The 22563-nt window shown below is 54.4% G+C and overlaps 1 protein-coding gene across 2 annotated transcripts in view; it reads right to left on the bottom strand.

The window, feature by feature from the left end:
* LOC137321109 (tudor domain-containing protein 7-like) overlaps window positions 1-22563 on the bottom strand; it is a 128051-nt gene that overhangs the window by 69381 nt on the left and 36107 nt on the right. For both annotated transcript variants that reach the window (XR_010962712.1, XM_067983318.1), the window contains exon 5: window positions 13420-13511. Coding sequence is in view for 1 of the 2 variants with exons in the window: in XM_067983318.1 (XP_067839419.1) it covers window positions 13420-13511 (92 nt within the window). In the remaining variant the exon portion in view is untranslated. The remainder of the gene's footprint in view (window positions 1-13419; window positions 13512-22563) is intronic.

Below are 22563 nucleotides of genomic sequence, written 5' to 3'. Positions count from 1 at the left end.
GGGGGCAGTGGCGCTCGGGGGAGGGGGCAGTGGCGCTCGGGGGGAGGGGGGCAGTGGCGCTCGGGGGGAGGGGGGGCAGTGGCGCTGGGGGGAGGGGGGCAGTGGCGCTCGGGGGGAGGGGGGCAGTGGCGCTCGGGGGGAGGGGGCAGTGGCGCTCGGGGGGAGGGGGGCAGTGGCGCTCGGGGGGAGGGGGGCAGTGGCGCTCGGGGGGAGGGGGGCAGTGGCGCTCGGGGGGAGGGGGGCAGTGGCGCTCGGGGGGAGGGGGGCAGTGGCGCTCGGGGGGAGGGGGGCAGTGGCGCTCGGGGGGGAGGGGGGCAGTGGCGCTCGGGGGAGGGGGGCAGTGGCGCTCGGGGGGAGGGGGGCAGTGGCGCTCGGGGGAGGGGGGCAGTGGCGCTCGGGGGGAGGGGGGGCAGTGGCGCTCGGGGGGAGGGGGGCAGTGGCGCTCGGGGGGAGGGGGGCAGTGGCGCTCGGGGGGAGGGGGGGCAGTGGCGCTCGGGGGGAGGGGGGCAGTGGCGCTCGGGGGAGGGGGGCAGTGGCGCTCGGGGGGAGGGGGGCAGTGGCGCTCGGGGGGAGGGGGGCAGTGGCGCTCGGGGGGAGGGGGGCAGTGGCGCTCGGGGGGAGGGGGGCAGTGGCGCTCGGGGGGGAGGGGGGCAGTGGCGCTCGGGGGAGGGGGGCAGTGGCGCTCGGGGGGGAGGGGCTGGGCAGTGGCGCTCGGGGGGAGGGGGGCAGTGGCGCTCGGGGGAGGGGGGCAGTGGCGCTCGGGGGGAGGGGGGCAGTGGCAGCTCGGGGGAGGGGGCAGTGCGCTCGGGGGAGGGGGGCAGTGGCGCTCGGGGGGAGGGGGCAGTGGCGCTCGGGGGGAGGGGGCAGTGGCGCTCGGGGGGAGGGGGGCAGTGGCGCTCGGGGGGAGGGGGGCAGTGGCGCTCGGGGGGAGGGGGGCAGTGGCGCTCGGGGGGAGGGGGCAGTGGCGCTCGGGGGGAGGGGGGCAGTGGCGCTCGGGGGAGGGGGGCAGTGGCGCTCGGGGGGAGGGGGGGCAGTGGCGGCTCGGGGGAGGGGGGCAGTGGCGCTCGGGGGGGAGGGGGGGCAGTGGCGCTCGGGGGGAGGGGGGCAGTGGCGCTCGGGGGAGGGGGGCAGTGGCGCTCGGGGGAGGGGGCAGTGGCGCTCGGGGGGAGGGGGGGCAGTGGCGCTCGGGGGGGGGAGGGGGGCAGTGGCGCTCGGGGGGAGGGGGGCAGTGGCGCTCGGGGGGAGGGGGGCAGTGGGGCGCTCGGGGGGAGGGGGGCAGTGGCGCTCGGGGGGAGGGGGGGCAGTGGCGCTCGGGGGGAGGGGGGGCAGTGGCGCTCGGGGGAGGGGGGCAGTGGCGCTCGGGGGGAGGGGGGCAGTGGCGCTCGGGGGGAGGGGGGCAGTGGCGCTCGGGGGAGGGGGGCAGTGCGCTCGGGGGGAGGGGGGCAGTGGCGCTCGGGGGGAGGGGGCAGTGGCGCTCGGGGGGAGGGGGGCAGTGGCGCTCGGGGGAGGGGGCAGTGGCGCTCGGGGGAGGGGGCAGTGGGCGCTCGGGGGGAGGGGGGCAGTGGCGCTCGGGGGAGGGGGCAGTGGCGCGCGGGGAGGGGGCAGGCGCTCGGGGGGAGGGGGGCAGTGGCGCTCGGGGGGAGGGGGGTGGCAGTGGCGCTCGGGGGGAGGGGGGCAGTGGGCCTCGGGGGAGGGGGGCAGTGGCAGCTCGGGGGGAGGGGGGCAGTGCAGCTCGGGGGAGGGGGGCAGTGGCAGCTCGGGGGAGGGGGGCAGTGGCGCTCGGGGGGAGGGGGGCAGTGCACTCGGGGGGAGGGGGGCAGTGGCACTCGGGGGAGGGGGGCAGTGGCGCTCGGGGGGAGGGGGGCAGTGGCACTCGGGGGGAGGGGGCAGTGGCACTCGGGGGGAGGGGGGCAGTGGCACTCGGGGGGAGGGGGGGCAGTGGCACTCGGGGGGAGGGGGGCAGTGGCACTCGGGGGAGGGGGGCAGTGGCACTCGGGGGAGGGGGCAGTGGCACTCGGGGGAGGGGGGCAGTGGCACTCGGGGGGAGGGGGGGGCAGTGGCACTCGGGGGGAGGGGGGCAGTGGCACTCGGGGGGAGGGGGGCAGTGGCACTCGGGGGGGAGGGGGCAGTGGCACTCGGGGGGAGGGGGGCAGTGGCACTCGGGGGGAGGGGGGCAGTGGCACTCGGGGGGAGGGGGGCAGTGGCACTCGGGGGGAGGGGGCAGTGGCACTCGGGGGAGGGGGGCAGTGGCACTCGGGGGGAGGGGGGCAGTGGCACTCGGGGGAGGGGGGCGGGCAGTGGCAGCTCGGGGGGAGGGGGGCAGTGGCACTCGGGGGGAGGGGGCAGTGGCACTCGGGGGAGGGGGCAGTGGCACTCGGGGGGAGGGGGGCAGTGGCACTCGGGGGAGGGGGCAGTGGCACTCGGGGGGAGGGGGGCAGTGGCACTCGGGGGGAGGGGGGCAGTGGGGGGCACTCGGGGGGAGGGGGGCAGTGGCACTCGGGGGGAGGGGGGCAGTGGCACTCGGGGGGAGGGGGGCAGTGGCACTCGGGGGAGGGGGGCAGTGGCACTCGGGGGGAGGGGGGCAGTGGCACTCGGGGGGAGGGGGGCAGTGGCACTCGGGGGGAGGGGGGCAGTGGCACTCGGGGGGAGGGGGGGCAGTGGCACTCGGGGGGAGGGGGGCAGTGGCACTCGGGGGGAGGGGGGCAGTGGCACTCGGGGGGAGGGGGGCAGTGGCACTCGGGGGGAGGGGGCAGTGCACTCGGGGGAGGGGGGCAGTGGCACTCGGGGGGAGGGGGGGCAGTGGCACTCGGGGGGAGGGGGGGCAGTGGCACTCGGGGGGAGCGGGGGGCAGTGGCACTCGGGGGGAGGGGGGCAGTGGCACTCGGGGGGAGGGGGGGGCAGTGGCACTCGGGGGGAGGGGGCAGTGGCACTCGGGGGAGGGGGGCAGTGGCACTCGGGGGGAGGGGGGCAGTGGCACTCGGGGGGAGGGGGGCAGTGGCACTCGGGGGGAAGGGGGGCAGTCGCACTCGGGGGGAGGGGGCAGTCGCACTCGGGGGGAGGGGGGCAGTCGGCACTCGGGGGGAGGGGGGTCAGTCGCACTCGGGGGGAGGGGGGCAGTGCACTCGGGGGGAGGGGGCAGTGGCACTCGGGGGGAGTGGGGGCAGTGGCACTCGGGGGGAGGGGGGCAGTGGGCACTCGGGGGAGGGGCAGCACTCGGGGGGGGGGCAGTCGCACTCGGGGGAGGGGGGCAGGCGCACTCGGGGGAGGGGGGCAGTCGCACTCGGGGGGAGGGGGGCAGTCGCACTCGGGGGAGGGGGCAGTCGCACTCGGGGGGAGGGGGGCAGTCGCACTCGGGGGAGGGGGGCAGTCGCACTCGGGGGGAGGGGGGCAGTCGCACTCGGGGGGAGGGGGCAGTCGCACTCGGGGGGAGGGGGGCAGTCGCACTCGGGGGGAGGGGGGCAGTCGCACTCGGGGGAGGGGGGCAGTCGCACTCGGGGGGAGGGGGGCAGTCGCACTCGGGGGAGGGGGCAGTCGCACTCGGGGGAGGGGGGCAGTCGCACTCGGGGGGAGGGGGGCAGTCGCACTCGGGGGGGAGGGGGGCAGTCGCACTCGGGGGAGGGGGGCAGTCGCACTCGGGGGGAGGGGGCAGTCGCACTCGGGGGAGGGGGGCAGTCGCACTCGGGGGGAGGGGGGCAGTCGCACTCGGGGGGAGGGGGGCAGTCGCACTCGGGGGGAGGGGGGCAGTCGCACTCGGGGGAGGGGGGCAGTCGCACTCGGGGGGAGGGGGGCAGTCGCACTCGGGGGGAGGGGGGCAGTCGCACTCGGGGGAGGGGGCAGTCGCACTCGGGGGGAGGGGGGCAGTCGCACTCGGGGGAGGGGGGCAGTCGCACTCGGGGGGAGGGGGCAGTCGCACTCGGGGGGAGGGGGGCAGTCGCACTCGGGGGGAGGGGGCAGTCGCACTCGGGGGGAGGGGGGCAGTCGCACTCGGGGGGAGGGGGGCAGTCGCACTCGGGGGGAGGGGGGCAGTCGCACTCGGGGGGAGGGGGGCAGTCGCACTCGGGGGGAGGGGGGCAGTCGCACTCGGGGGGAGGGGGGCAGTCGCACTCGGGGGGAGGGGGGCAGTCGCACTCGGGGGGAGGGGGGCAGTCGCACTCGGGGGGAGGGGGGCAGTCGCACTCGGGGGGAGGGGGGCAGTCGCACTCGGGGGAGGGGGGCAGTCGCACTCGGGGGGAGGGGGGCAGTCGCACTCGGGGGAGGGGGGCAGTCGCACTCGGGGGAGGGGGGCAGTCGCACTCGGGGGGAGGGGGGCAGTCGCACTCGGGGGGAGGGGGGCAGTCGCACTCGGGGGGAGGGGGGCAGTCGCACTCGGGGGGAGGGGGGCAGTCGCACTCGGGGGGAGGGGGGCAGTCGCACTCGGGGGGAGGGGGGCAGTCGCACTCGGGGGGAGGGGGGCAGTCGCACTCGGGGGGAGGGGGGCAGTCGCACTCGGGGGGAGGGGGGGCAGTCGCACTCGGGGGAGGGGGGCAGTCGCACTCGGGGGGAGGGGGGCAGTCGCACTCGGGGGGAGGGGGCAGTCGCACTCGGGGGAGGGGGGCAGTCGCACTCGGGGGGAGGGGGGCAGTCGCACTCGGGGGAGGGGGGCAGTCGCACTCGGGGGGAGGGGGGCAGTCGCACTCGGGGGGAGGGGGGCAGTCGCACTCGGGGGGAGGGGGGCAGTCGCACTCGGGGGGAGGGGGGCAGTCGCACTCGGGGGAGGGGGGGCAGTCGCACTCGGGGGGAGGGGGGCAGTCGCACTCGGGGGGAGGGGGGCAGTCGCACTCGGGGGGAGGGGGGCAGTCGCACTCGGGGGAGGGGGGCAGTCGCACTCGCGGGGGAGGGGGGCAGTCGCACTCGGGGGGAGGGGGGCAGTCGCACTCGGGGGGAGGGGGGCAGTCGCACTCGGGGGGAGGGGGGCAGTCGCACTCGGGGGGAGGGGGGCAGTCGCACTCGGGGGGAGGGGGGCAGTCGCACTCGGGGGGAGGGGGGCAGTCGCACTCGGGGGGAGGGGGGCAGTCGCACTCGGGGGGAGGGGGGCAGTCGCACTCGGGGGGAGGGGGGCAGTCGCACTCGGGGGGAGGGGGGCAGTCGCACTCGGGGGGAGGGGGGCAGTCGCACTCGGGGGAGGGGGGCAGTCGCACTCGGGGGGAGGGGGGCAGTCGCACTCGGGGGGAGGGGGGCAGTCGCACTCGGGGGGAGGGGGGCAGTCGCACTCGGGGGGAGGGGGGCAGTCGCACTCGGGGGAGGGGGGCAGTCGCACTCGGGGGGAGGGGGGCAGTCGCACTCGGGGGGAGGGGGGCAGTCGCACTCGGGGGAGGGGGGCAGTCGCACTCGGGGGGAGGGGGGCAGTCGCACTCGGGGGGAGGGGGGCAGTCGCACTCGGGGGAGGGGGGCAGTCGCACTCGGGGGGAGGGGGGCAGTCGCACTCGGGGGGAGGGGGGCAGTCGCACTCGGGGGAGGGGGCAGTCCGGGGGGGGCAGTCGCACTCGGGGGGAGGGGGGGCAGTCGCACTCGGGGGGAGGGGGGCAGTCGCACTCGGGGGGAGGGGGGCAGTCGCACTCGGGGGGAGGGGGGCAGTCGCACTCGGGGGGAGGGGGGCAGTCGCACTCGGGGGGAGGGGGGCAGTCGCACTCGGGGGAGGGGGGCAGTCGCACTCGGGGGGAGGGGGGCAGTCGCACTCGGGGGAGGGGGGCAGTCGCACTCGGGGGAGGGGGGCAGTCGCACTCGGGGGGAGGGGGGCAGTCGCACTCGGGGGGAGGGGGGCAGTCGCACTCGGGGGGAGGGGGCAGTCGCACTCGGGGGGAGGGGGCAGTCGCACTCGGGGGGAGGGGGGCAGTCGCACTCGGGGGGAGGGGGGCAGTCGCACTCGGGGGAGGGGGGCAGTCGCACTCGGGGGGAGGGGGGCAGTCGCACTCGGGGGGAGGGGGGCAGTCGCACTCGGGGGGAGGGGGGCAGTCGCACTCGGGGGGTGGGGGGGCAGTCGCACTCGGGGGGAGGGGGGCAGTCGCACTCGGGGGGAGGGGGGCAGTCGCACTCGGGGGGAGGGGGGCAGTCGCACTCGGGGGAGGGGGCAGTCGCACTCGGGGGGAGGGGGGCAGTCGCACTCGGGGGTGGGGGGCAGTCGGCACTCGGGGGGAGGGGGGCAGTCGCACTCGGGGGAGGGGGGCAGTCGCACTCGGGGGGAGGGGGGCAGTCGCACTCGGGGGAGGGGGGCAGTCGCACTCGGGGGGAGGGGGGGCAGTCGCACTCGGGGGGAGGGGGGCAGTCGCACTCGGGGGGAGGGGGGCAGTCGCACTCGGGGGGAGGGGGGGCAGTCGCACTCGGGGGGAGGGGGGGCAGTCGCACTCGGGGGGTGGGGGCAGTCGCCATGGTCGGGGGGAGGGGGCAGGACGCACTGTCGGGGGGGGGGGGGGGTCAGGACCATGGTCGGGGGGGGGGGGGTCAGGACCATGGTCGGGGGGGGGGGGGTCAGGACCATGGTCGGGGGGGGGGGTCAGGACCATGGTCGGGGGGGGGGGTCAGGACCATGGTCGGGGGGGGGGGGGGGGTCAGGACCATGGTCGGGGGGGGGGGGGTCAGGACCATGGTCGGGGGGGGGGGGGGTCAGGACCATGGTCGGGGGGGGGGGGTCAGGACCATGGTCGGGGGGGGGGGGTCAGGACCATGGTCGGGGGGGGGGGGGGGGTCAGGACCATGGTCGGGGGGGGGGGGGGGGGTCAGGACCATGGTCGGGGGGGGGGGGGGTCAGGACCATGGTCGGGGGGGGGGGGTCAGGACCATGGTCGGGGGGGGGGGTCAGGACCATGGTCGGGGGGGGGGGGGTCAGGACCATGGTCGGGGGGGGGGGGGGGGGGAACAGCGGGGGAAGCAGGAGTAAGCAGAGCACTGGTGGGGAAAGCAGAGAACCCGTTTGGGGTGGAGGGGGTGGGCAGCAGCCCAGAGGGAGTTGAGTATGGGGGTAATGGGGAAGCAGTAGCTCAAGAGAGCAGAGCTCGGAGAAAGCAGGGTGGGTGAGAGGGAGAATGTGATCCAGGTCTGTGGAGGGGAGGTGAAGAGAGAAAACAAGGGAGAACTTGCTCTCCATGGCGAGATGGATCACGTTCTCCTCTCCCCCCTCCATTGGACCTGGAGTACGCTCGAGGATGAACGAGAGCGTGTTGGTTTCTTGGAAAGCCCAGCACATGCGTGGCAAGTGATGTCAATGGATGGCCCAAAATCAGGAAGTTAGGACACATTGTCATGATTCACTTTGTAAGAAGAGCGGCACAATCTTATGCTGCACAAGTCAGTTGGTTGTCCTTTGCGTCCCTCAAAAGGTGCTGAATGCTCAGAGAAAGAAGCATCTGAGCAGTCTGGTGCCTCCAGAAGGACCCTTCCTCTACCTGATCCATCCATTCTGTCGTGGCATCTTGTTTACTCCAGCAACAGCTCAGGTACACCCATTCAGGGAGGCAGTATTACAAAGAACGTACCGCACAGAAACAGGCCGTTCGGCCCAACAGGTGGTGTTAATACTCCACGTGAGCCTCCTCCCACCCTTCATCATCTAACCCTATCAACATATCCTTCTATTCCTTTCTTCCTCATGTGATCTTCTAAGAAATTCATTTTATCTCTAAGACATACCAGAAGGAAAGGGGTCCTGCAGCTTCACAAGAAATGGGGCACTCTGGTGTAAAAGTATATGGGAAAGAGAGCTCCATCAAGCAGTTCTGCTCATAACATCAGCAATTACAATGCTAGTGAAGATGTGGAGATGCCGGTGATGGACTGGGGTTGACAATTGTAAACAATTTTACAACACCAAGTTATAGTCCAGCAATTTTATTTTAAATTCACAAGCTTTCGGAGATTTTCTCCTTCCTCAGGCAAATGTTTCAAGATCTCCTTGAAGCCTACGCATTTATACATATTGAACAATAATAAATGGTGTTTACAGACTGCCCCTGCAACTGCCCGTTGCCAAGGCAATCACCGTGTTCAGACAGAGAGGTGTTACCTGCAGAACCTCCGAATACACATTCAATAAAAAAACAAACAGGGAAAAAAAAACAGAGAAAAAAAAACACAGAGAGAGGCAGAAACATCCGGAAGGCAGAGAGAGCCAGCAAATGACCCATTATATTAAAAACAGATAACATTTGTTCGCTGGTGGGGTAACGTGTAGCGTGACATGAACCCAAGATCCCGGTTGAGGCCGTCCTCATGGGTGCGGAACTTGGCTATCAATTTCTGCTCGACGATTTTGCGTTGTCGTGTGTCTCGAAGGCCGCCTTGGAGTACGCTTACCCGAAGGTCGGTGGATGAATGTCCATGACTGCTGAAGTGTTCCCCGACTGGGAGGGAACCCTCCTGTTTGGCGATTGTTGCGCGGTGTCCGTTCATCCGTTGTCGCAGCGTCTGCATGGTCTCGCCAATGTACCATGCTCTGGGGCATCCTTTCCTGCAACGTATGAGGTAGACAACGTTGGCTGAGTCACAGGAGTATGAACCATGCACCTGGTGGGTGGTGTCATCTCGTGTGATGGTGGTATCTGTGTCGATGATCTGGCATGTCTTGCAGAGGTTACCGTGGCAGGGTTGTGTGGCGTCGTGGACGCTGTTCTCTTGAAAGCTAGGTAGTTTGCTGCGAACGATGGTCTGTTTGAGGTTGGGTGGCTGTTTAAAGGCGAGTAGTGGAGGTGTGGGGATGGCCATAGCGAGGTGTTTGTCCTCATTGATGACATGTTGAAGGCTGCGGAGAACATGGCGTAGTTTCTCCGCTCCGGGGAAGTACTGGACGACAAAGGGTACTCTGTTGGTTGCGTCCCGTGTTAGTCTCCTGAGGAGGTCTATGCGATTTTTTGCTGTGGCCCGTCGGAACTGTCGATCGATGAGTCGAGCGTCATATCCCGTTCTTACTAGGGCGTCTTTCAGCGTCTGTAGGTGTCCATCGCGTTCCTCCTCGTCTGAGCAGACCCTGTGTATTCGCAGGGCCTGTCCATAGGGGATGGCCTCTTTGACGTGGTTAGGGTGGAAGCTGGAAAAGTGGAGCATCGTGAGGTTGTCCGTGGGCTTGCGGTAGAGTGAGGTGCTGAGGTGCCCGTCTTTGATGGAGATTCGTGTGTCCAAGAAAGAAACTGATTCTGAGGAGTAGTCCATGGTGAGCTTGATGGTGGGATGGAACTTGTTGATGTTATCGTGTAGTCTCTTTAGTGATTCCTTGCCGTGGGTCCATAGAAAGAAAATGTCGTCGATGTATCTGGTGTATAGTGTTGGTTGGAGGTCTTGTGCAGTGAAGAAGTCCTGCTCGAACTTGTGCATGAAAATGTTGGCGTATTGGGGTGCGAATTTGGTCCCCATGGCTGTTCCGTGTGTTTGGGTAAAGAACTGGTTATCGAAGGTGAAGACATTGTGATCCAGGATGAAGCGGATGAGTTGTAGGATGGCTTCCGGAGATTGGCTGTTGTTGGTGTTGAGTATTGATGCTGTCGCAGCGATGCCGTCATCGTGGGGGATACTGGTGTATAGTGCCGAGACGTCCATCGTGGTGAGAAGTGTTCCTGGTTCAACTGGTCCGTGGGTACTGAGTTTTTGTAGGAAGTCTGTAGTGTCACGACAGAAGCTGGGGGTTCCCTGTACGATGGGTTTCAGGATGCCCTCGATGTATCCAGAGAGGTTCTCACACAGGGTTCCGTTGCCTGATACGATGGGACGTCCGGGTGTGTTGGCTTTGTGTATCTTAGGCGTAGCATCCTACGCATTCTCATCCCACGTAATCCCCGCGTGGGAGACTTCTACTGCCTCCCAAAGATACACAAAGCCAACACACCCGGACGTCCCATCGTATCAGGCAACGGAACCCTGTGTGAGAACCTCTCTGGATACATCGAGGGCATCCTGAAACCCATCGTACAGGGAACCCCCAGCTTCTGTCGTGACACTACAGACTTCCTACAAAAACTCAGTACCCACGGACCAGTTGAACCAGGAACACTTCTCACCACGATGGACGTCTCGGCACTATACACCAGCATCCCCCACGATGACGGCATCGCTGCGACAGCATCAATACTCAACACCAACAACAGCCAATCTCCGGAAGCCATCCTACAACTCATCCGCTTCATCCTGGATCACAATGTCTTCACCTTCGATAACCAGTTCTTTACCCAAACACACGGAACAGCCATGGGGACCAAATTCGCACCCCAATACGCCAACATTTTCATGCACAAGTTCGAGCAGGACTTCTTCACTGCACAAGACCTCCAACCAACACTATACACCAGATACATCGACGACATTTTCTTTCTATGGACCCACGGCAAGGAATCACTAAAGAGACTACACGATAACATCAACAAGTTCCATCCCACCATCAAGCTCACCATGGACTACTCCTCAGAATCAGTTTCTTTCTTGGACACACGAATCTCCATCAAAGACGGGCACCTCAGCACCTCACTCTACCGCAAGCCCACGGACAACCTCACGATGCTCCACTTTTCCAGCTTCCACCCTAACCACGTCAAAGAGGCCATCCCCTATGGACAGGCCCTGCGAATACACAGGGTCTGCTCAGACGAGGAGGAACGCGATGGACACCTACAGACGCTGAAAGACGCCCTAGTAAGAACGGGATATGACGCTCGACTCATCGATCGACAGTTCCGACGGGCCACAGCAAAAAATCGCATAGACCTCCTCAGGAGACTAACACGGGACGCAACCAACAGAGTACCCTTTGTCGTCCAGTACTTCCCCGGAGCGGAGAAACTACGCCATGTTCTCCGCAGCCTTCAACATGTCATCAATGAGGACAAACACCTCGCTATGGCCATCCCCACACCTCCACTACTCGCCTTTAAACAGCCACCCAACCTCAAACAGACCATCGTTCGCAGCAAACTACCTAGCTTTCAAGAGAACAGCGTCCACGACGCCACACAACCCTGCCACGGTAACCTCTGCAAGACATGCCAGATCATCGACACAGATACCACCATCACACGAGATGACACCACCCACCAGGTGCATGGTTCATACTCCTGTGACTCAGCCAACGTTGTCTACCTCATACGTTGCAGGAAAGGATGCCCCAGAGCATGGTACATTGGCGAGACCATGCAGACGCTGCGACAACGGATGAACGGACACCGCGCAACAATCGCCAAACAGGAGGGTTCCCTCCCAGTCGGGGAACACTTCAGCAGTCATGGACATTCATCCACCGACCTTCGGGTAAGCGTACTCCAAGGCGGCCTTCGAGACACACGACAACGCAAAATCGTCGAGCAGAAATTGATAGCCAAGTTCCGCACCCATGAGGACGGCCTCAACCGGGATCTTGGGTTCATGTCACGCTACACGTTACCCCACCAGCGAACAAATGTTATCTGTTTTTAATATAATGGGTCATTTGCTGGCTCTCTCTGCCTTCCGGATGTTTCTGCCTCTCTCTGTGTTTTTTTTTCTCTGTTTTTTTTTTCCCTGTTTGTTTTTTTATTGAATGTGTATTCGGAGGTTCTGCAGGTAACACCTCTCTGTCTGAACACGGTGATTGCCTTGGCAACGGGCAGTTGCAGGGGCAGTCTGTAAACACCATTTATTATTGTTCAATATGTATAAATGCGTAGGCTTCAAGGAGATCTTGAAACATTTGCCTGAGGAAGGAGAAAATCTCCGAAAGCTTGTGAATTTAAAATAAAATTGCTGGACTATAACTTGGTGTTGTAAAATTGTTTACAAATGCTAGTGAAGGTTTTAGAAGGCAAAAAAGCATAGATTCTAGCTACTCCCCCCATCACATTTACTTCTTCACTGAGAGAAGGCAGATGCACCCAGCAAAATCATTCAAAAATTATTTCTATGCACTGAAAATATGGAGAAAGGTTTGAAGAAGCTTTGAAAGACTTGTAATTTTGACATTTAATAAATACTGTCATGAACATAATCCTTGCATTTATATGGTGCCTTATTACATGGAAACATCTCTAAAGCTTTTGATGTGCAGCAACTTAAAGTTTCAGGTTTCTTCAAAGGGTTAGGATATAAGATCATTGTGTTAGGAATGCAGTAGTAAAAGGATACAGTGCAATAGTATGTTGAAGAATTGTATTTTGGACAACATAACAAATGTGCACTTGAAAAGGATGCCCTTACATGCATAGAACATAACTTCCACTGAATGTGTAAATTGTGCAAGTTATTTTATATGTAATCAAAATCCCCTCCGGTGCTGCACAGTGAGTTGGAGAATTTACTGTTTTATTAAAGGGGTAATTTACTGTGACTGAATGAGTCATATTCCATTTTTAATACATGGTATTCTGGGGTTTTCAAGGCACTTTACCATTCTCCTCCCCTCTTTTTGAATCCTCCTCCCTCTGTCCCTTACTCCACCCTGCCCTCTCAATTGATGTCCCTCTCCTTTTCCCCTTCCTCTACTGTCTTCTATCTCCCTTCCTCCTCCGCTTCCCCTTTGCCACCTCTACCACCCATTCACCACATTGGTTCTATCACCCACCTCACCCTCTAACCTTGCTTCATCTGAAAAATTGTAATTGGTCTAGACTACCCATGTACAATGGCACAGGTATTTTATATGTGGGGTGTGGGGTGGGGCTGTGTGGGGGTGGGAGAGCACGTGAGAGACACACAAGTGTCAGTAATTAGAATGTTTTCGAACTATCAACAAAACATAATTTGAGACTTTGCTTTTAAAATTCATGCTTTAAAAAAACTCAAATTAGGACGAAGACAGATCATATGTCTCATCTTGAAATATTTTCTCCATTTAAAAAAAACACACAACCATTACCTGAATAAATCATTTGAAATTTGTCCCCTGGCTTTACTTCAAATAATTTTGAAAGACAGAGAGAAGTATTCTATCATTTGGCTAGCTTGGAAAATTGTGCACACTGCACATGCTCAGACCGCAGGAATTGCCTTCAACGAACAGTTACTGCTTTGGGCAAAAATATCAAGTTGAGGCCCAGGCTTTTGAGAGGGACTGAGGCCTCTGAGTAAAAATTTTAATGAAGTCATTAAAAGACACAAAAAAAAATTCAATACATAAACTCAAACACACTATTGTGAAATATGTAATTTTTTGACTTTTACATGAACCTTATTTTGTTACTGAGAAAGGATTACAGTTGAAATGTATTTTTAAAAAGTATCGTGATTCAATTGGTGTGTCAATAAATCATGATAGCAGATTCGTTACACGGTATTCCCATTGTAAAATGTTTGCATAATGTTTCCATGCAGAATTCCATTATAAATGTCTTGAAGGAAGCTTCCATTGTAAATGTTGACATACAAAGTGTTACAGTAAATATTTGTGGACATGAAGTGCACCATGCACAAGATTAAGAAAAAAAACTATCGACATACCATTTTGTTCACTTGGAATGTTTTTGGCCAAATGCACCTGAAGCTCTTTTTGAAATCTTGGAGGAAATGTCAGGGTCGGCCTTTTCTCAGATCTATAAAACCAAAAATTGCAAAATTATATTAAGATTGGAAATCTTAATTAATAATCTTTTTTCAAAATGAAAAGGCAGGTCTTTTTTAATGAAAGGCAAAGGATAAAGAATAAAAGGGCAACTCGGAGATGCTTGAATCTTTAGGTAGCTTTGGGGAGGGTGAGTATCCAGGCTTTAACTGTTAAAGCCTCTAATAGTCCTACAACATGAGAATATATGGATCCACAGGGATGTTGATACTTTCTCAGCAGTTTCATGCTGTTTATGCAGTCTAGCAAGTTAAGGAACTAATCACTGTAGACCAATAATCATAGATTAGTTTTTTTTTTAAATGAGCCTCTCAACCCAGCCAATCCAGGTGTGATGAAACTTTGGACATAATGGCTGAACAAATTAAAAGACATTTTCTTAATGCAAAATGCCACTAATTGTAGAACCAGTCCTATCTCGGAGGGAACACGTATTGCAATTTTTGGCTCTGGCTCAGTCTAAGCCCATGTCTTCCAAAGCTATGCAAATAAGGGCAAGCAAGCACCAAGGCAGCAACTGTACAATTGTCGGCCTGAAAATCCTGAATGGTTGATAGAAGCTGATGTGAGTATGTCTGAAGGCTATTGGATGCTTTTCCATGCAACTTTATTGGATGGAATTTGTAGTCTTTACTAGGAATTAGAAACCATGTTCACAAAGCAAATCATGATGGGTGACGTTACGTGCCTCCCAATATTTGCACAGGAGCAATACTGAGGAATCTGGTCCATCATCATAACCCAATACCTATCTTTGCATTTCCTTCACAAAGTAACCTGGGTAATCCAGTTGAGAGAGCACCATTGTAGATACTATTGTATCAGACACCAGCTGGGACAGCTACTTGTACTGTCAAAACATCGCAAGTCACTTGCACAGCAGAACTCACTGAGCACTTCTCTGTCTAAGGATAGTGTGCAGAAGCCAGAGGTCACTGGCACCTTAAGCCGGAGGTCACTGGCATCTTAAACCAGAGGCCCAAACAGGGAGCGACAGGTAGAGGTTAGTTGACTTGCATTTGAACGAAGAAAATTGAAACACCAGATGCAGGAACCTCATCAGAATGTTATGGTCACCATGCATTCTATGGTGGACGAGAGATCCATCCAAGGGATGAACACCACCATCTTCCAGAGAACTCGAGTTCAAATCCCACCATGGCAGTTTGAGAATTTGAATTCAGTTTTAAAAATCTGGAAATAAAAAGCTGGTATCAGTAAAAGTGGCTATGAAGCTGTTAGATCGTCCTAAAAACCTATCTGGTTCACTAATGTCCTTGAGGGAAGGAAACCTGCTGTCCTTATCGGACTGGCCAATATGTGACTCCAGTCCCAAATGAATGTGGTTGACTCTTAATTGCCCTCTGAATTGGCCTAGCAAGCCACTCACTTGTATCAAACCACTATCAGGGCAACTAGGGATAGACAATAAATGCCAGCAACACCAACTTCCTGAGAATTAATTAATAATCTTCCATTCCCATATGTACTGGGCCAATGGCTGACTGCAATGTCGTCCAGTGTGGGGGAAATCAGCTGCATTGGAAAGCTACTCAGTGCTACAGGAGTTTGGAAATCAACAGCAGCCTGTGCCAGGTATCACACAACTTTTGCAGCATTTCTTGGTGCCCCACTAGAAGTAGAGAACTGTCTGAGGTATTCCTCATTCTGATATTCCATCAGGAAACACCATTGATCCACCACCCCCTTTGAACACTCAAAGTGCACAGTTGAATGAGTTGTCTTCTACTCGTGGTACAGTATCCACAAGGGAAGCACAGGGGGCACCAATACAGGCATTCCCACACAGCAAGAACAACATGGATTTTGTAGAGGAAAACCATGTAGTACACACAAAAGGCACATCCACAATACATTTGAAAAAAGTGAACAGTTTTTAATTCACTACCTTTGCTTTCTATCCCACTGTTGCATTCTTCTGACCATCCTCAGGACAAGTAATATTTTATTATGAAGATGACAATCCCTACTGCAATGGATAATTTACTTTATCCAGTAATCTTTACATATAAGTCTAGGTAATACCTCCTGCAGACACGAGATTGATAAAATTGGTCAGACTAGTACATGAAGTTCTTAAGCAAGGTATTCAAGAGGAATGGTCGCTAAATCAGGTTGCCACTAACTTCCTGTGCTGATACCGCCAGATGGAGATCTTCATTCAAGGCCATGGTGGAGGTGCATTCTTAATTGATTTTTAAGTGAAGCTGTTATTTTACAGCAAAGGTATGCAACCTGCAGACCACAATCACCCTGCACACTTTAGCACTCTCAAACATTGAAAAGCTCTCATAATCGGTTAAGACAACAAATGGCTGCTTCTCAACGGTTTTCTCAATAACAGTGCATGTAATTTTATATAGAAAGTTGTAGTCATGTCCTGCTGGGTTCTGTAGATTGAGTAATAGGTCATGAACCACTGTTTCAAGTCCTGCCCAAGTACCCTGACAACCAGGTTCACAGTCTAACATTAGGTTCAAGTAGTTGAGAATAGAAGAGCAACATGTTGATCCCAGGAACTGTAAATTGGCAAATTGGATCTTTTACGCACCAGAGAGCACCAGCATATTGAAATGGAAGCCTTTGTAGTTAGTGTAGGCCTCAGAATCACCTGTCAACACCCAAATCTCCATCCCAAATCTGTGCGCGCAGTTGGAACTGCCAAAACCCTTGAGAACGGTATAACTGGGATAGGCTTAACTCTCTAACTGTTGATTCTCACCTCTGTGGAAATGGGTAAGCCAGCTACCCTGGCAAACACTATGCTCAATCACATCTTGAATTCAGGTGGTCAATGTATTCAAAATAATTCTCGAGAAAAGTTCTTCAAGTGATAGATGATCCAATGGCAAAAAGCAAATTCAGAGCAACTATGAACTTCACAGCCACAAGGCAGTACAGTTCTAATCACAAAGGAGCTCAAATCCTCCATTACCATTTGACATATCAGTAATCGCCGCCGAGAGAGCCTCAACCTCCTGTGACACTGAGCCTCCATTGGATAATACAGCCCTGTAGATCCTCTCACTCTAGGGTATAGTCTCCTGACAGTCCTGTGTGGCCTCACCCCATGTGTCTTGACCTGACAAGATGATGACAGCTACAACAGGGTGCTGGGTTTCACAAAGTTCACCCATTATCACTAGCTGTGACCTGGATTTGCAGGTTGGCTGGTCCACAGTTTCCTTGTATATGTGGAAACTAACAATTTGCTTTAATTGAATTCAGACACATCCCTAGTGAATGAACTTATAATTGGTGTTTTGCCAAAAGTTTCACCAACCCATTTTTGGCATGAGAAACAGCTACTGCAAACTGGTTTCCTTGATATTGAATAAATGTTTTTTTTCATTCGTTCATGGGATGTGGGCGTCGCCGGCAAGGCCAGCATTTATTGCCCATCCCCAATTGCCCTTGAGAAGGTGGTGGTGAGCCGCCTTCTTGAACCGCTGCAGTCCGTGTGGTGAAGGTTCTCCCACAGTGCTGTTAGGAAGGGAGTTCCAGGATTTTGACCCAGCAGACACCATGTAGCAGGCAGAAATACACTAACACCACAGTCAATGTGCATTGAATTACATTGGAGAAAATACAACAGATTGAATTTATATAGCATGTTTGATGTAAAGAAATGCCCTCTGGTGCTTCAGAAATAGTTATAAGGAAATGGACACCAAGCCAGGAAAGAAGAGATTAGAAGGAATGACTAGGTTGAAGAGTTGTGTTTTGAAGAGTTTCTTTTTTTTTAAAAAAAAGGTTGAGAAAGAGATGGAGACCTTCAGGGAAGGAGTTCCAGAGAGTAGGACCAAATTGGCTGAAGGCTATGCTACCATTGTTGGGGTGAGGGGAGGGGAATGCTAAGAAAGCCAGTGTAAATAAAAGAGGCGATTGCAGAGAGTGGGTAAGGAGAGGACATGGAGGGATTTATACATAAGGAGTTTCAATGAAATGCATTGGGGGACAGGGAGCTAAGGTGAACAAGGAAGAGGTGATGGCAAGCAGGATATCGTATGGGACAGGACAAATGCAGAGGTTTGGACAAATTGAAGTTTACGGAAGGTGGAAGATGGGAGACCACACAGAGTGTTAGAGAAGTCATGCAGTGAAAATGGCACGTATAAGGGTTTCAGCAGCAGAGAGTTTGAGGTAGAAACAGAGGTGGGCAAGGTTAAGATGGGTCGGTGCAATAGCAGAATGGCTTTGTTACTGGACTAGCATTCTGGAGATCATGAATTCATAATTCCACTATGGTAAAGTTGTGAAATTGAAAATCAATAAATCTAGTAATTGTGGGATAATAGCAGAAAAAATAATCATGAAAGGAGCAGTTTTGTTGCAAAATAACAAACTGTTCACTAATGTCTCTTAATGCCCACTGAAGTGGCCAGGCAAGCCACAACATCCTCAGGGAAAGTAGTAATTAAATAAATGTAGCCTTGCCAACAACAAATAAAAAGGTAGAAGTAAGCAATCTTGATGAATAGGATGTGAGGTTTAAATTTCAACTCAGGGTCGAACTGGGTGCCTAAGTTGCCAACAGTGTGATTCAGCCTGAGCATGAGGCTCAGGAGGGGAATGGAGTCATTCATAAGGAAGCAGAGTTTTTAGTGGGGCCCAAAGATGATAGCTTCAATTTTCCTGACGTTGAGTTGGAAGAAGTTATGATTCATCCAAGATTTGACATCAGACAAACATTCTGACAGCACTGACAGTCGAAGGATTGGAGAGGTAATGTCAGAATTAGGGTGGCAAACCCTCCAGGAATCTCCTGGACACTACTGCATGCAACCTGAGAGAAAAATTACTGGGGCATTAAAAATAAATTGTGTTTTTTTTCTCATTTTCTTTGAACACTTTCATTTATTAGTTATAGAAATATTGGAGATGGGGAAAAAAGGTTGTTTGACTGGGTGTGACGGTTGAAGGCAAGAGGTAATGTGATGAAACCTCCAGGAATATGTCCAACCAGAGTTGGCAACCCTAACTGACATTTAAATATAAGCATGTTTTTTCTGACCATAGTGTTCAGAAGAAGAAGTGTAGCTTTCAGAAGAAGTGTATCTTCCATTTTCAGGACAACAACAACTATGAAGATCTATCAATACTATTAACTTACAGGTCCTGACAGAACAATGCAATTTGAGGAACTTGGTATTAATTAAAAAAAATTGCATCAGTAACTAGTTAACACCTGACCTGAAAAAAACCAATTCGTTAGCATTTATTAACTTTTGCCACCTGACCAATTGATTTCTTGCTCGCTCAGGAATTAACCAATTTTAGTTTGGTAGCCTATTGGTATCCATATAGGTGATGGGTACCAATTCATGGTTCTGAAGATGAAAGAGTCACGCATTCCAAAACTGTGAACAGTGTGTTGGAGATTACAGGAAGAGAAAACCTGCCTATATTGAAATTGTCATTGCCGTACCAAGAATCATTTTGCTGGAATCAACAGTGATGCCATAAGGATGCCTTAAGAAGTCGAAGGCTCAAATGGCTGGCCCAATCATGTTGAGCAGAGATACTGAAAGAGAACGGTTGCATTCTTAACCCAAAGGAAAAATGGGAAAGTGAATTTAAGTGGATTTGATGGATCAGTTTACAAAAATCAAAAGTCAGACTACAATTGGCTAATCTCTCTTATCTGAAATAAATTATATTACAGACTTCAGGGGATGCTCTTTCATATATAAGGTGACAGAAAGAGCTTCCTTTCTGACATAGCTATTGGCAGAGCTGGTCATTAGGAGAAAACAAAACTCCATCAAAATCTCAATTAAGACTGCGAGTTGTCAAAGAACCAACCTACACTATGGTCACAATTTCAGTAGCATAAAGATGTCAGCTTTTTCAAAGTTATGCCAGTGATCAGGTTTGAACAAAAGTCTCCAAGTCTCTGCAAATGGAGTCCAAAGTTAGACTAACCACACGGGGGGAAAAAAAATCACAGCAAACTTGTCAAAAACAAATGAGAAAATGATGATCACTTGATACCAACCCAAAGAGACACGTGTAAAGATTAGGATGAGAGATGGTACACAAAACTGACATGAACCATATGTTATTGACAGGAAGATGGATATTGCCCATCTGGGAACTCCTGTGGAGACTGACTCAATTTTTCACATTTGAGCATTTGTTTAAGTTAACATTTAATCATATGTGACTATGTTCATCTTTTCAAAAATACTGACATACAAAAACAAAATCTGACAGCATTAATGTAATTTGATTTGAAATAGATTGGCAGACTAAAGGAAATGTGTTTAGCTAATTCAGCAGTTTTGGAGATCAACAGATCTTTATCCTACAAATGGTGACATAGTAACAAATGCATTGTTACAATTGTCAGTGGTTGCACCCCAATTATGCCACCTTAATCAGTTAATACTGAAAACTTTTTAAATATGGGTGGTGCTATACTTTATGCACACTGGGCAAAAAGTGAGTCATGCATACTTTGCATCTTGTTAAACTGCTGTTGGATCATTTGTGCAGTTACAGCTGAACATTTGCTAAAGAAGGATTTATCAGACTATTCTAAAGGATTTAGTGAGATCATACTGATTAAATGCAAGGTCACTGCTCATTGTCATACATTGACCTCTCCATTACACAACAAACAAGCCTGTTGTTCCTACCAAATTCAATGGTACCCTCATAAAAGACAGTTACTTAACACGTCAATAAAGCACGCTGACTAAGCAGATGAGTGCAACAAATTTGTTTTGATACCACAGATTTTGCATACCAGTTTTCAGTGCCAATGATCCTAATTTCAATCATCAGTGAATCCATCAATATTTCCTGCCTCTCCAACAAAAACAAAATTGCATACAACAGGAACTCCTTTAGGATAAACAAATGTAATAAATTACAACGGCATCTAAGCTGAGGAAATTTTGGGGTGATTTCCTGTTCCTGCACCTGTGGCTATTGAAATGCCTGGGTACAACAAATATAAGAAAATCGGCAGGGAGCAGCGTACACCCTAATAGAGCAGTCTCAATTTTCCATTCACTTAAGGTAGAAAATTTGGTGGGATCCCTTACAAGCATGCTCCTCCCCGCCGATTTTCCTGTATTTGCTATTAGCCCCCAATACAGGAACAGGAAAATCCGCCCCAGATTTTCCCTACAACTAGAAGATTCTACTTAGAACAAATAGTAGCCCATCTTGAGTATAGGCTGCATGGCACCAAAGCAAAATATTTCATGGACTACTATCCCTCTGGACGCTTGAAATTTAAAAACCATCAGGACCGTAGAAACCATCCATCATTTACAGTCTACTAGGGATATGCTTTCAAAAATACATGCAGACCTGCTAAGTATCACTCATAAGGAGATGGATTACAAACATACAAAAAATGTCAGACAGGAAAAGCCCAAATGCTCCCTCTAACCTGCCCCATAGTCGTGATGCCCATGCATCACGATACAGACACCCCCTACTCATCTAGAGCTACGTAAACTCCTGGAAGAGACAAAAAACAGATGAAAACCCAGAGCAATTTGGGAAAAATATCTGGAAAATTCCAAACTGAACCCTTTTGGCGATCAAAGCTAGTCTAGGGTATCACATTGACCTGATTTATATTACAGGGTACCTACCTCTTGTACGAGGTGATCTCTGCCCCAACGAGAAACAGGTCCAACTCTCTCTCGGAGGGGTACAGCGAATCAGCGTTCACAATACGAGCCGGCATCCTGTTCCACAGGTCTACTATTCTGTAAAAGAACTGCCTAACATCCAACCTAGCTCCGACCTTACGTAACTTGTAAGCGTGACCCCTGGGGTCCTCCCTAACCTTTCCAGTAAACACAATCTGGTCCCTTCAATATCTTATATACATCCATCAAATTGCCCAAATCTACACTCTTTGAAAGTATACAGACCCAACTCTTTAAGCATATTTGGGTAGCTAATTTGTTTTAAACTGGGTACCAATCTTGCCCTCCTCTGTACCTTTTCCAAAGCCTCAATATCCCCCATCACGTGAAGGGACCAAAACTGAACACAGTGTCCTAAGTGAGGCCTAACCAAGGTCTTGTACAAGGTCAAAATGATATGATTTGTTTTGTAGTGAATTGTCCTGTGAATACAACCTAGTACCCAGTTGGCTTTAGCTATAGCTTCATGGCATTGATCATGAACCTTTAGAGTGTGACGCACTATAACATCCAGATCTCTTTCCCCACTGGCTTCAATTCTGTTCCCTCTAGCATGTATGCATATTTAGAATTAGACTGGCCCACATGCATAACACTGCATTTTTCTAAATTAAACATTAGTTGCTAAACATCAACACATTGATATTTGCTTGCAGTAATTGAGCATCTTCTACAGTCCGAACACGCACATAGCTTCGTATCGTCCACAAACTTGAGGATCATTTGCTCAACACCTACAACTAGGTCATGAATGAAGAATGTAAAAAGTAGATGTTCTAACACCTATCCCTGTGAGGCACCACTGGTAACTGGTCTCCAAGCAGATCTAAATGCATTGACAACTTTCTGCCTGCGGGCATTCAGCCAATTCTTAATCCACCACAGCAGATTACCACTAATTCCACAAGATTCTATCTTGTAGAGTATCTTGTGAGGTACCTTATAAAAGGTGATAAAGTCCAGGTGGGCAATATCTATCAGATTGCCCTTATCCACTAACTTGGTAACTTCTTCAAAAAATGCAATCAATAAATTAATAAGATAAAACCTTCTTTTCCAGAAGCCTTGTTGAGTGTCCTTGGTGATGCCATCTCTATCTAAATGGTCATATATGGCATCTCTTATGATACCTTTGAACATCATACTTATTACGGACGTCAAATAAATGGACCTATAGTTACCTGCCTCTGCCAAAGCACCCTTTTTAAAAATTGGAATTATATTAGCATCCTTCCAGTCTAAGGGAACAGTTTAGACTAACAACCTATTAAAGATATGGGCAAGGGGCTCGCATAGCATCTTGACCGGCATTTTAAGATTCCTTATTCT

This window comes from Heptranchias perlo, chromosome 4 (genome assembly GCF_035084215.1).
Source record: "Heptranchias perlo isolate sHepPer1 chromosome 4, sHepPer1.hap1, whole genome shotgun sequence".
Classification (NCBI taxonomy): domain Eukaryota; kingdom Metazoa; phylum Chordata; class Chondrichthyes; order Hexanchiformes; family Hexanchidae; genus Heptranchias; species Heptranchias perlo.
Note: the sequence above shows the minus strand (reverse complement) of the source record. Positions and strands in the feature narration are given on the sequence as shown.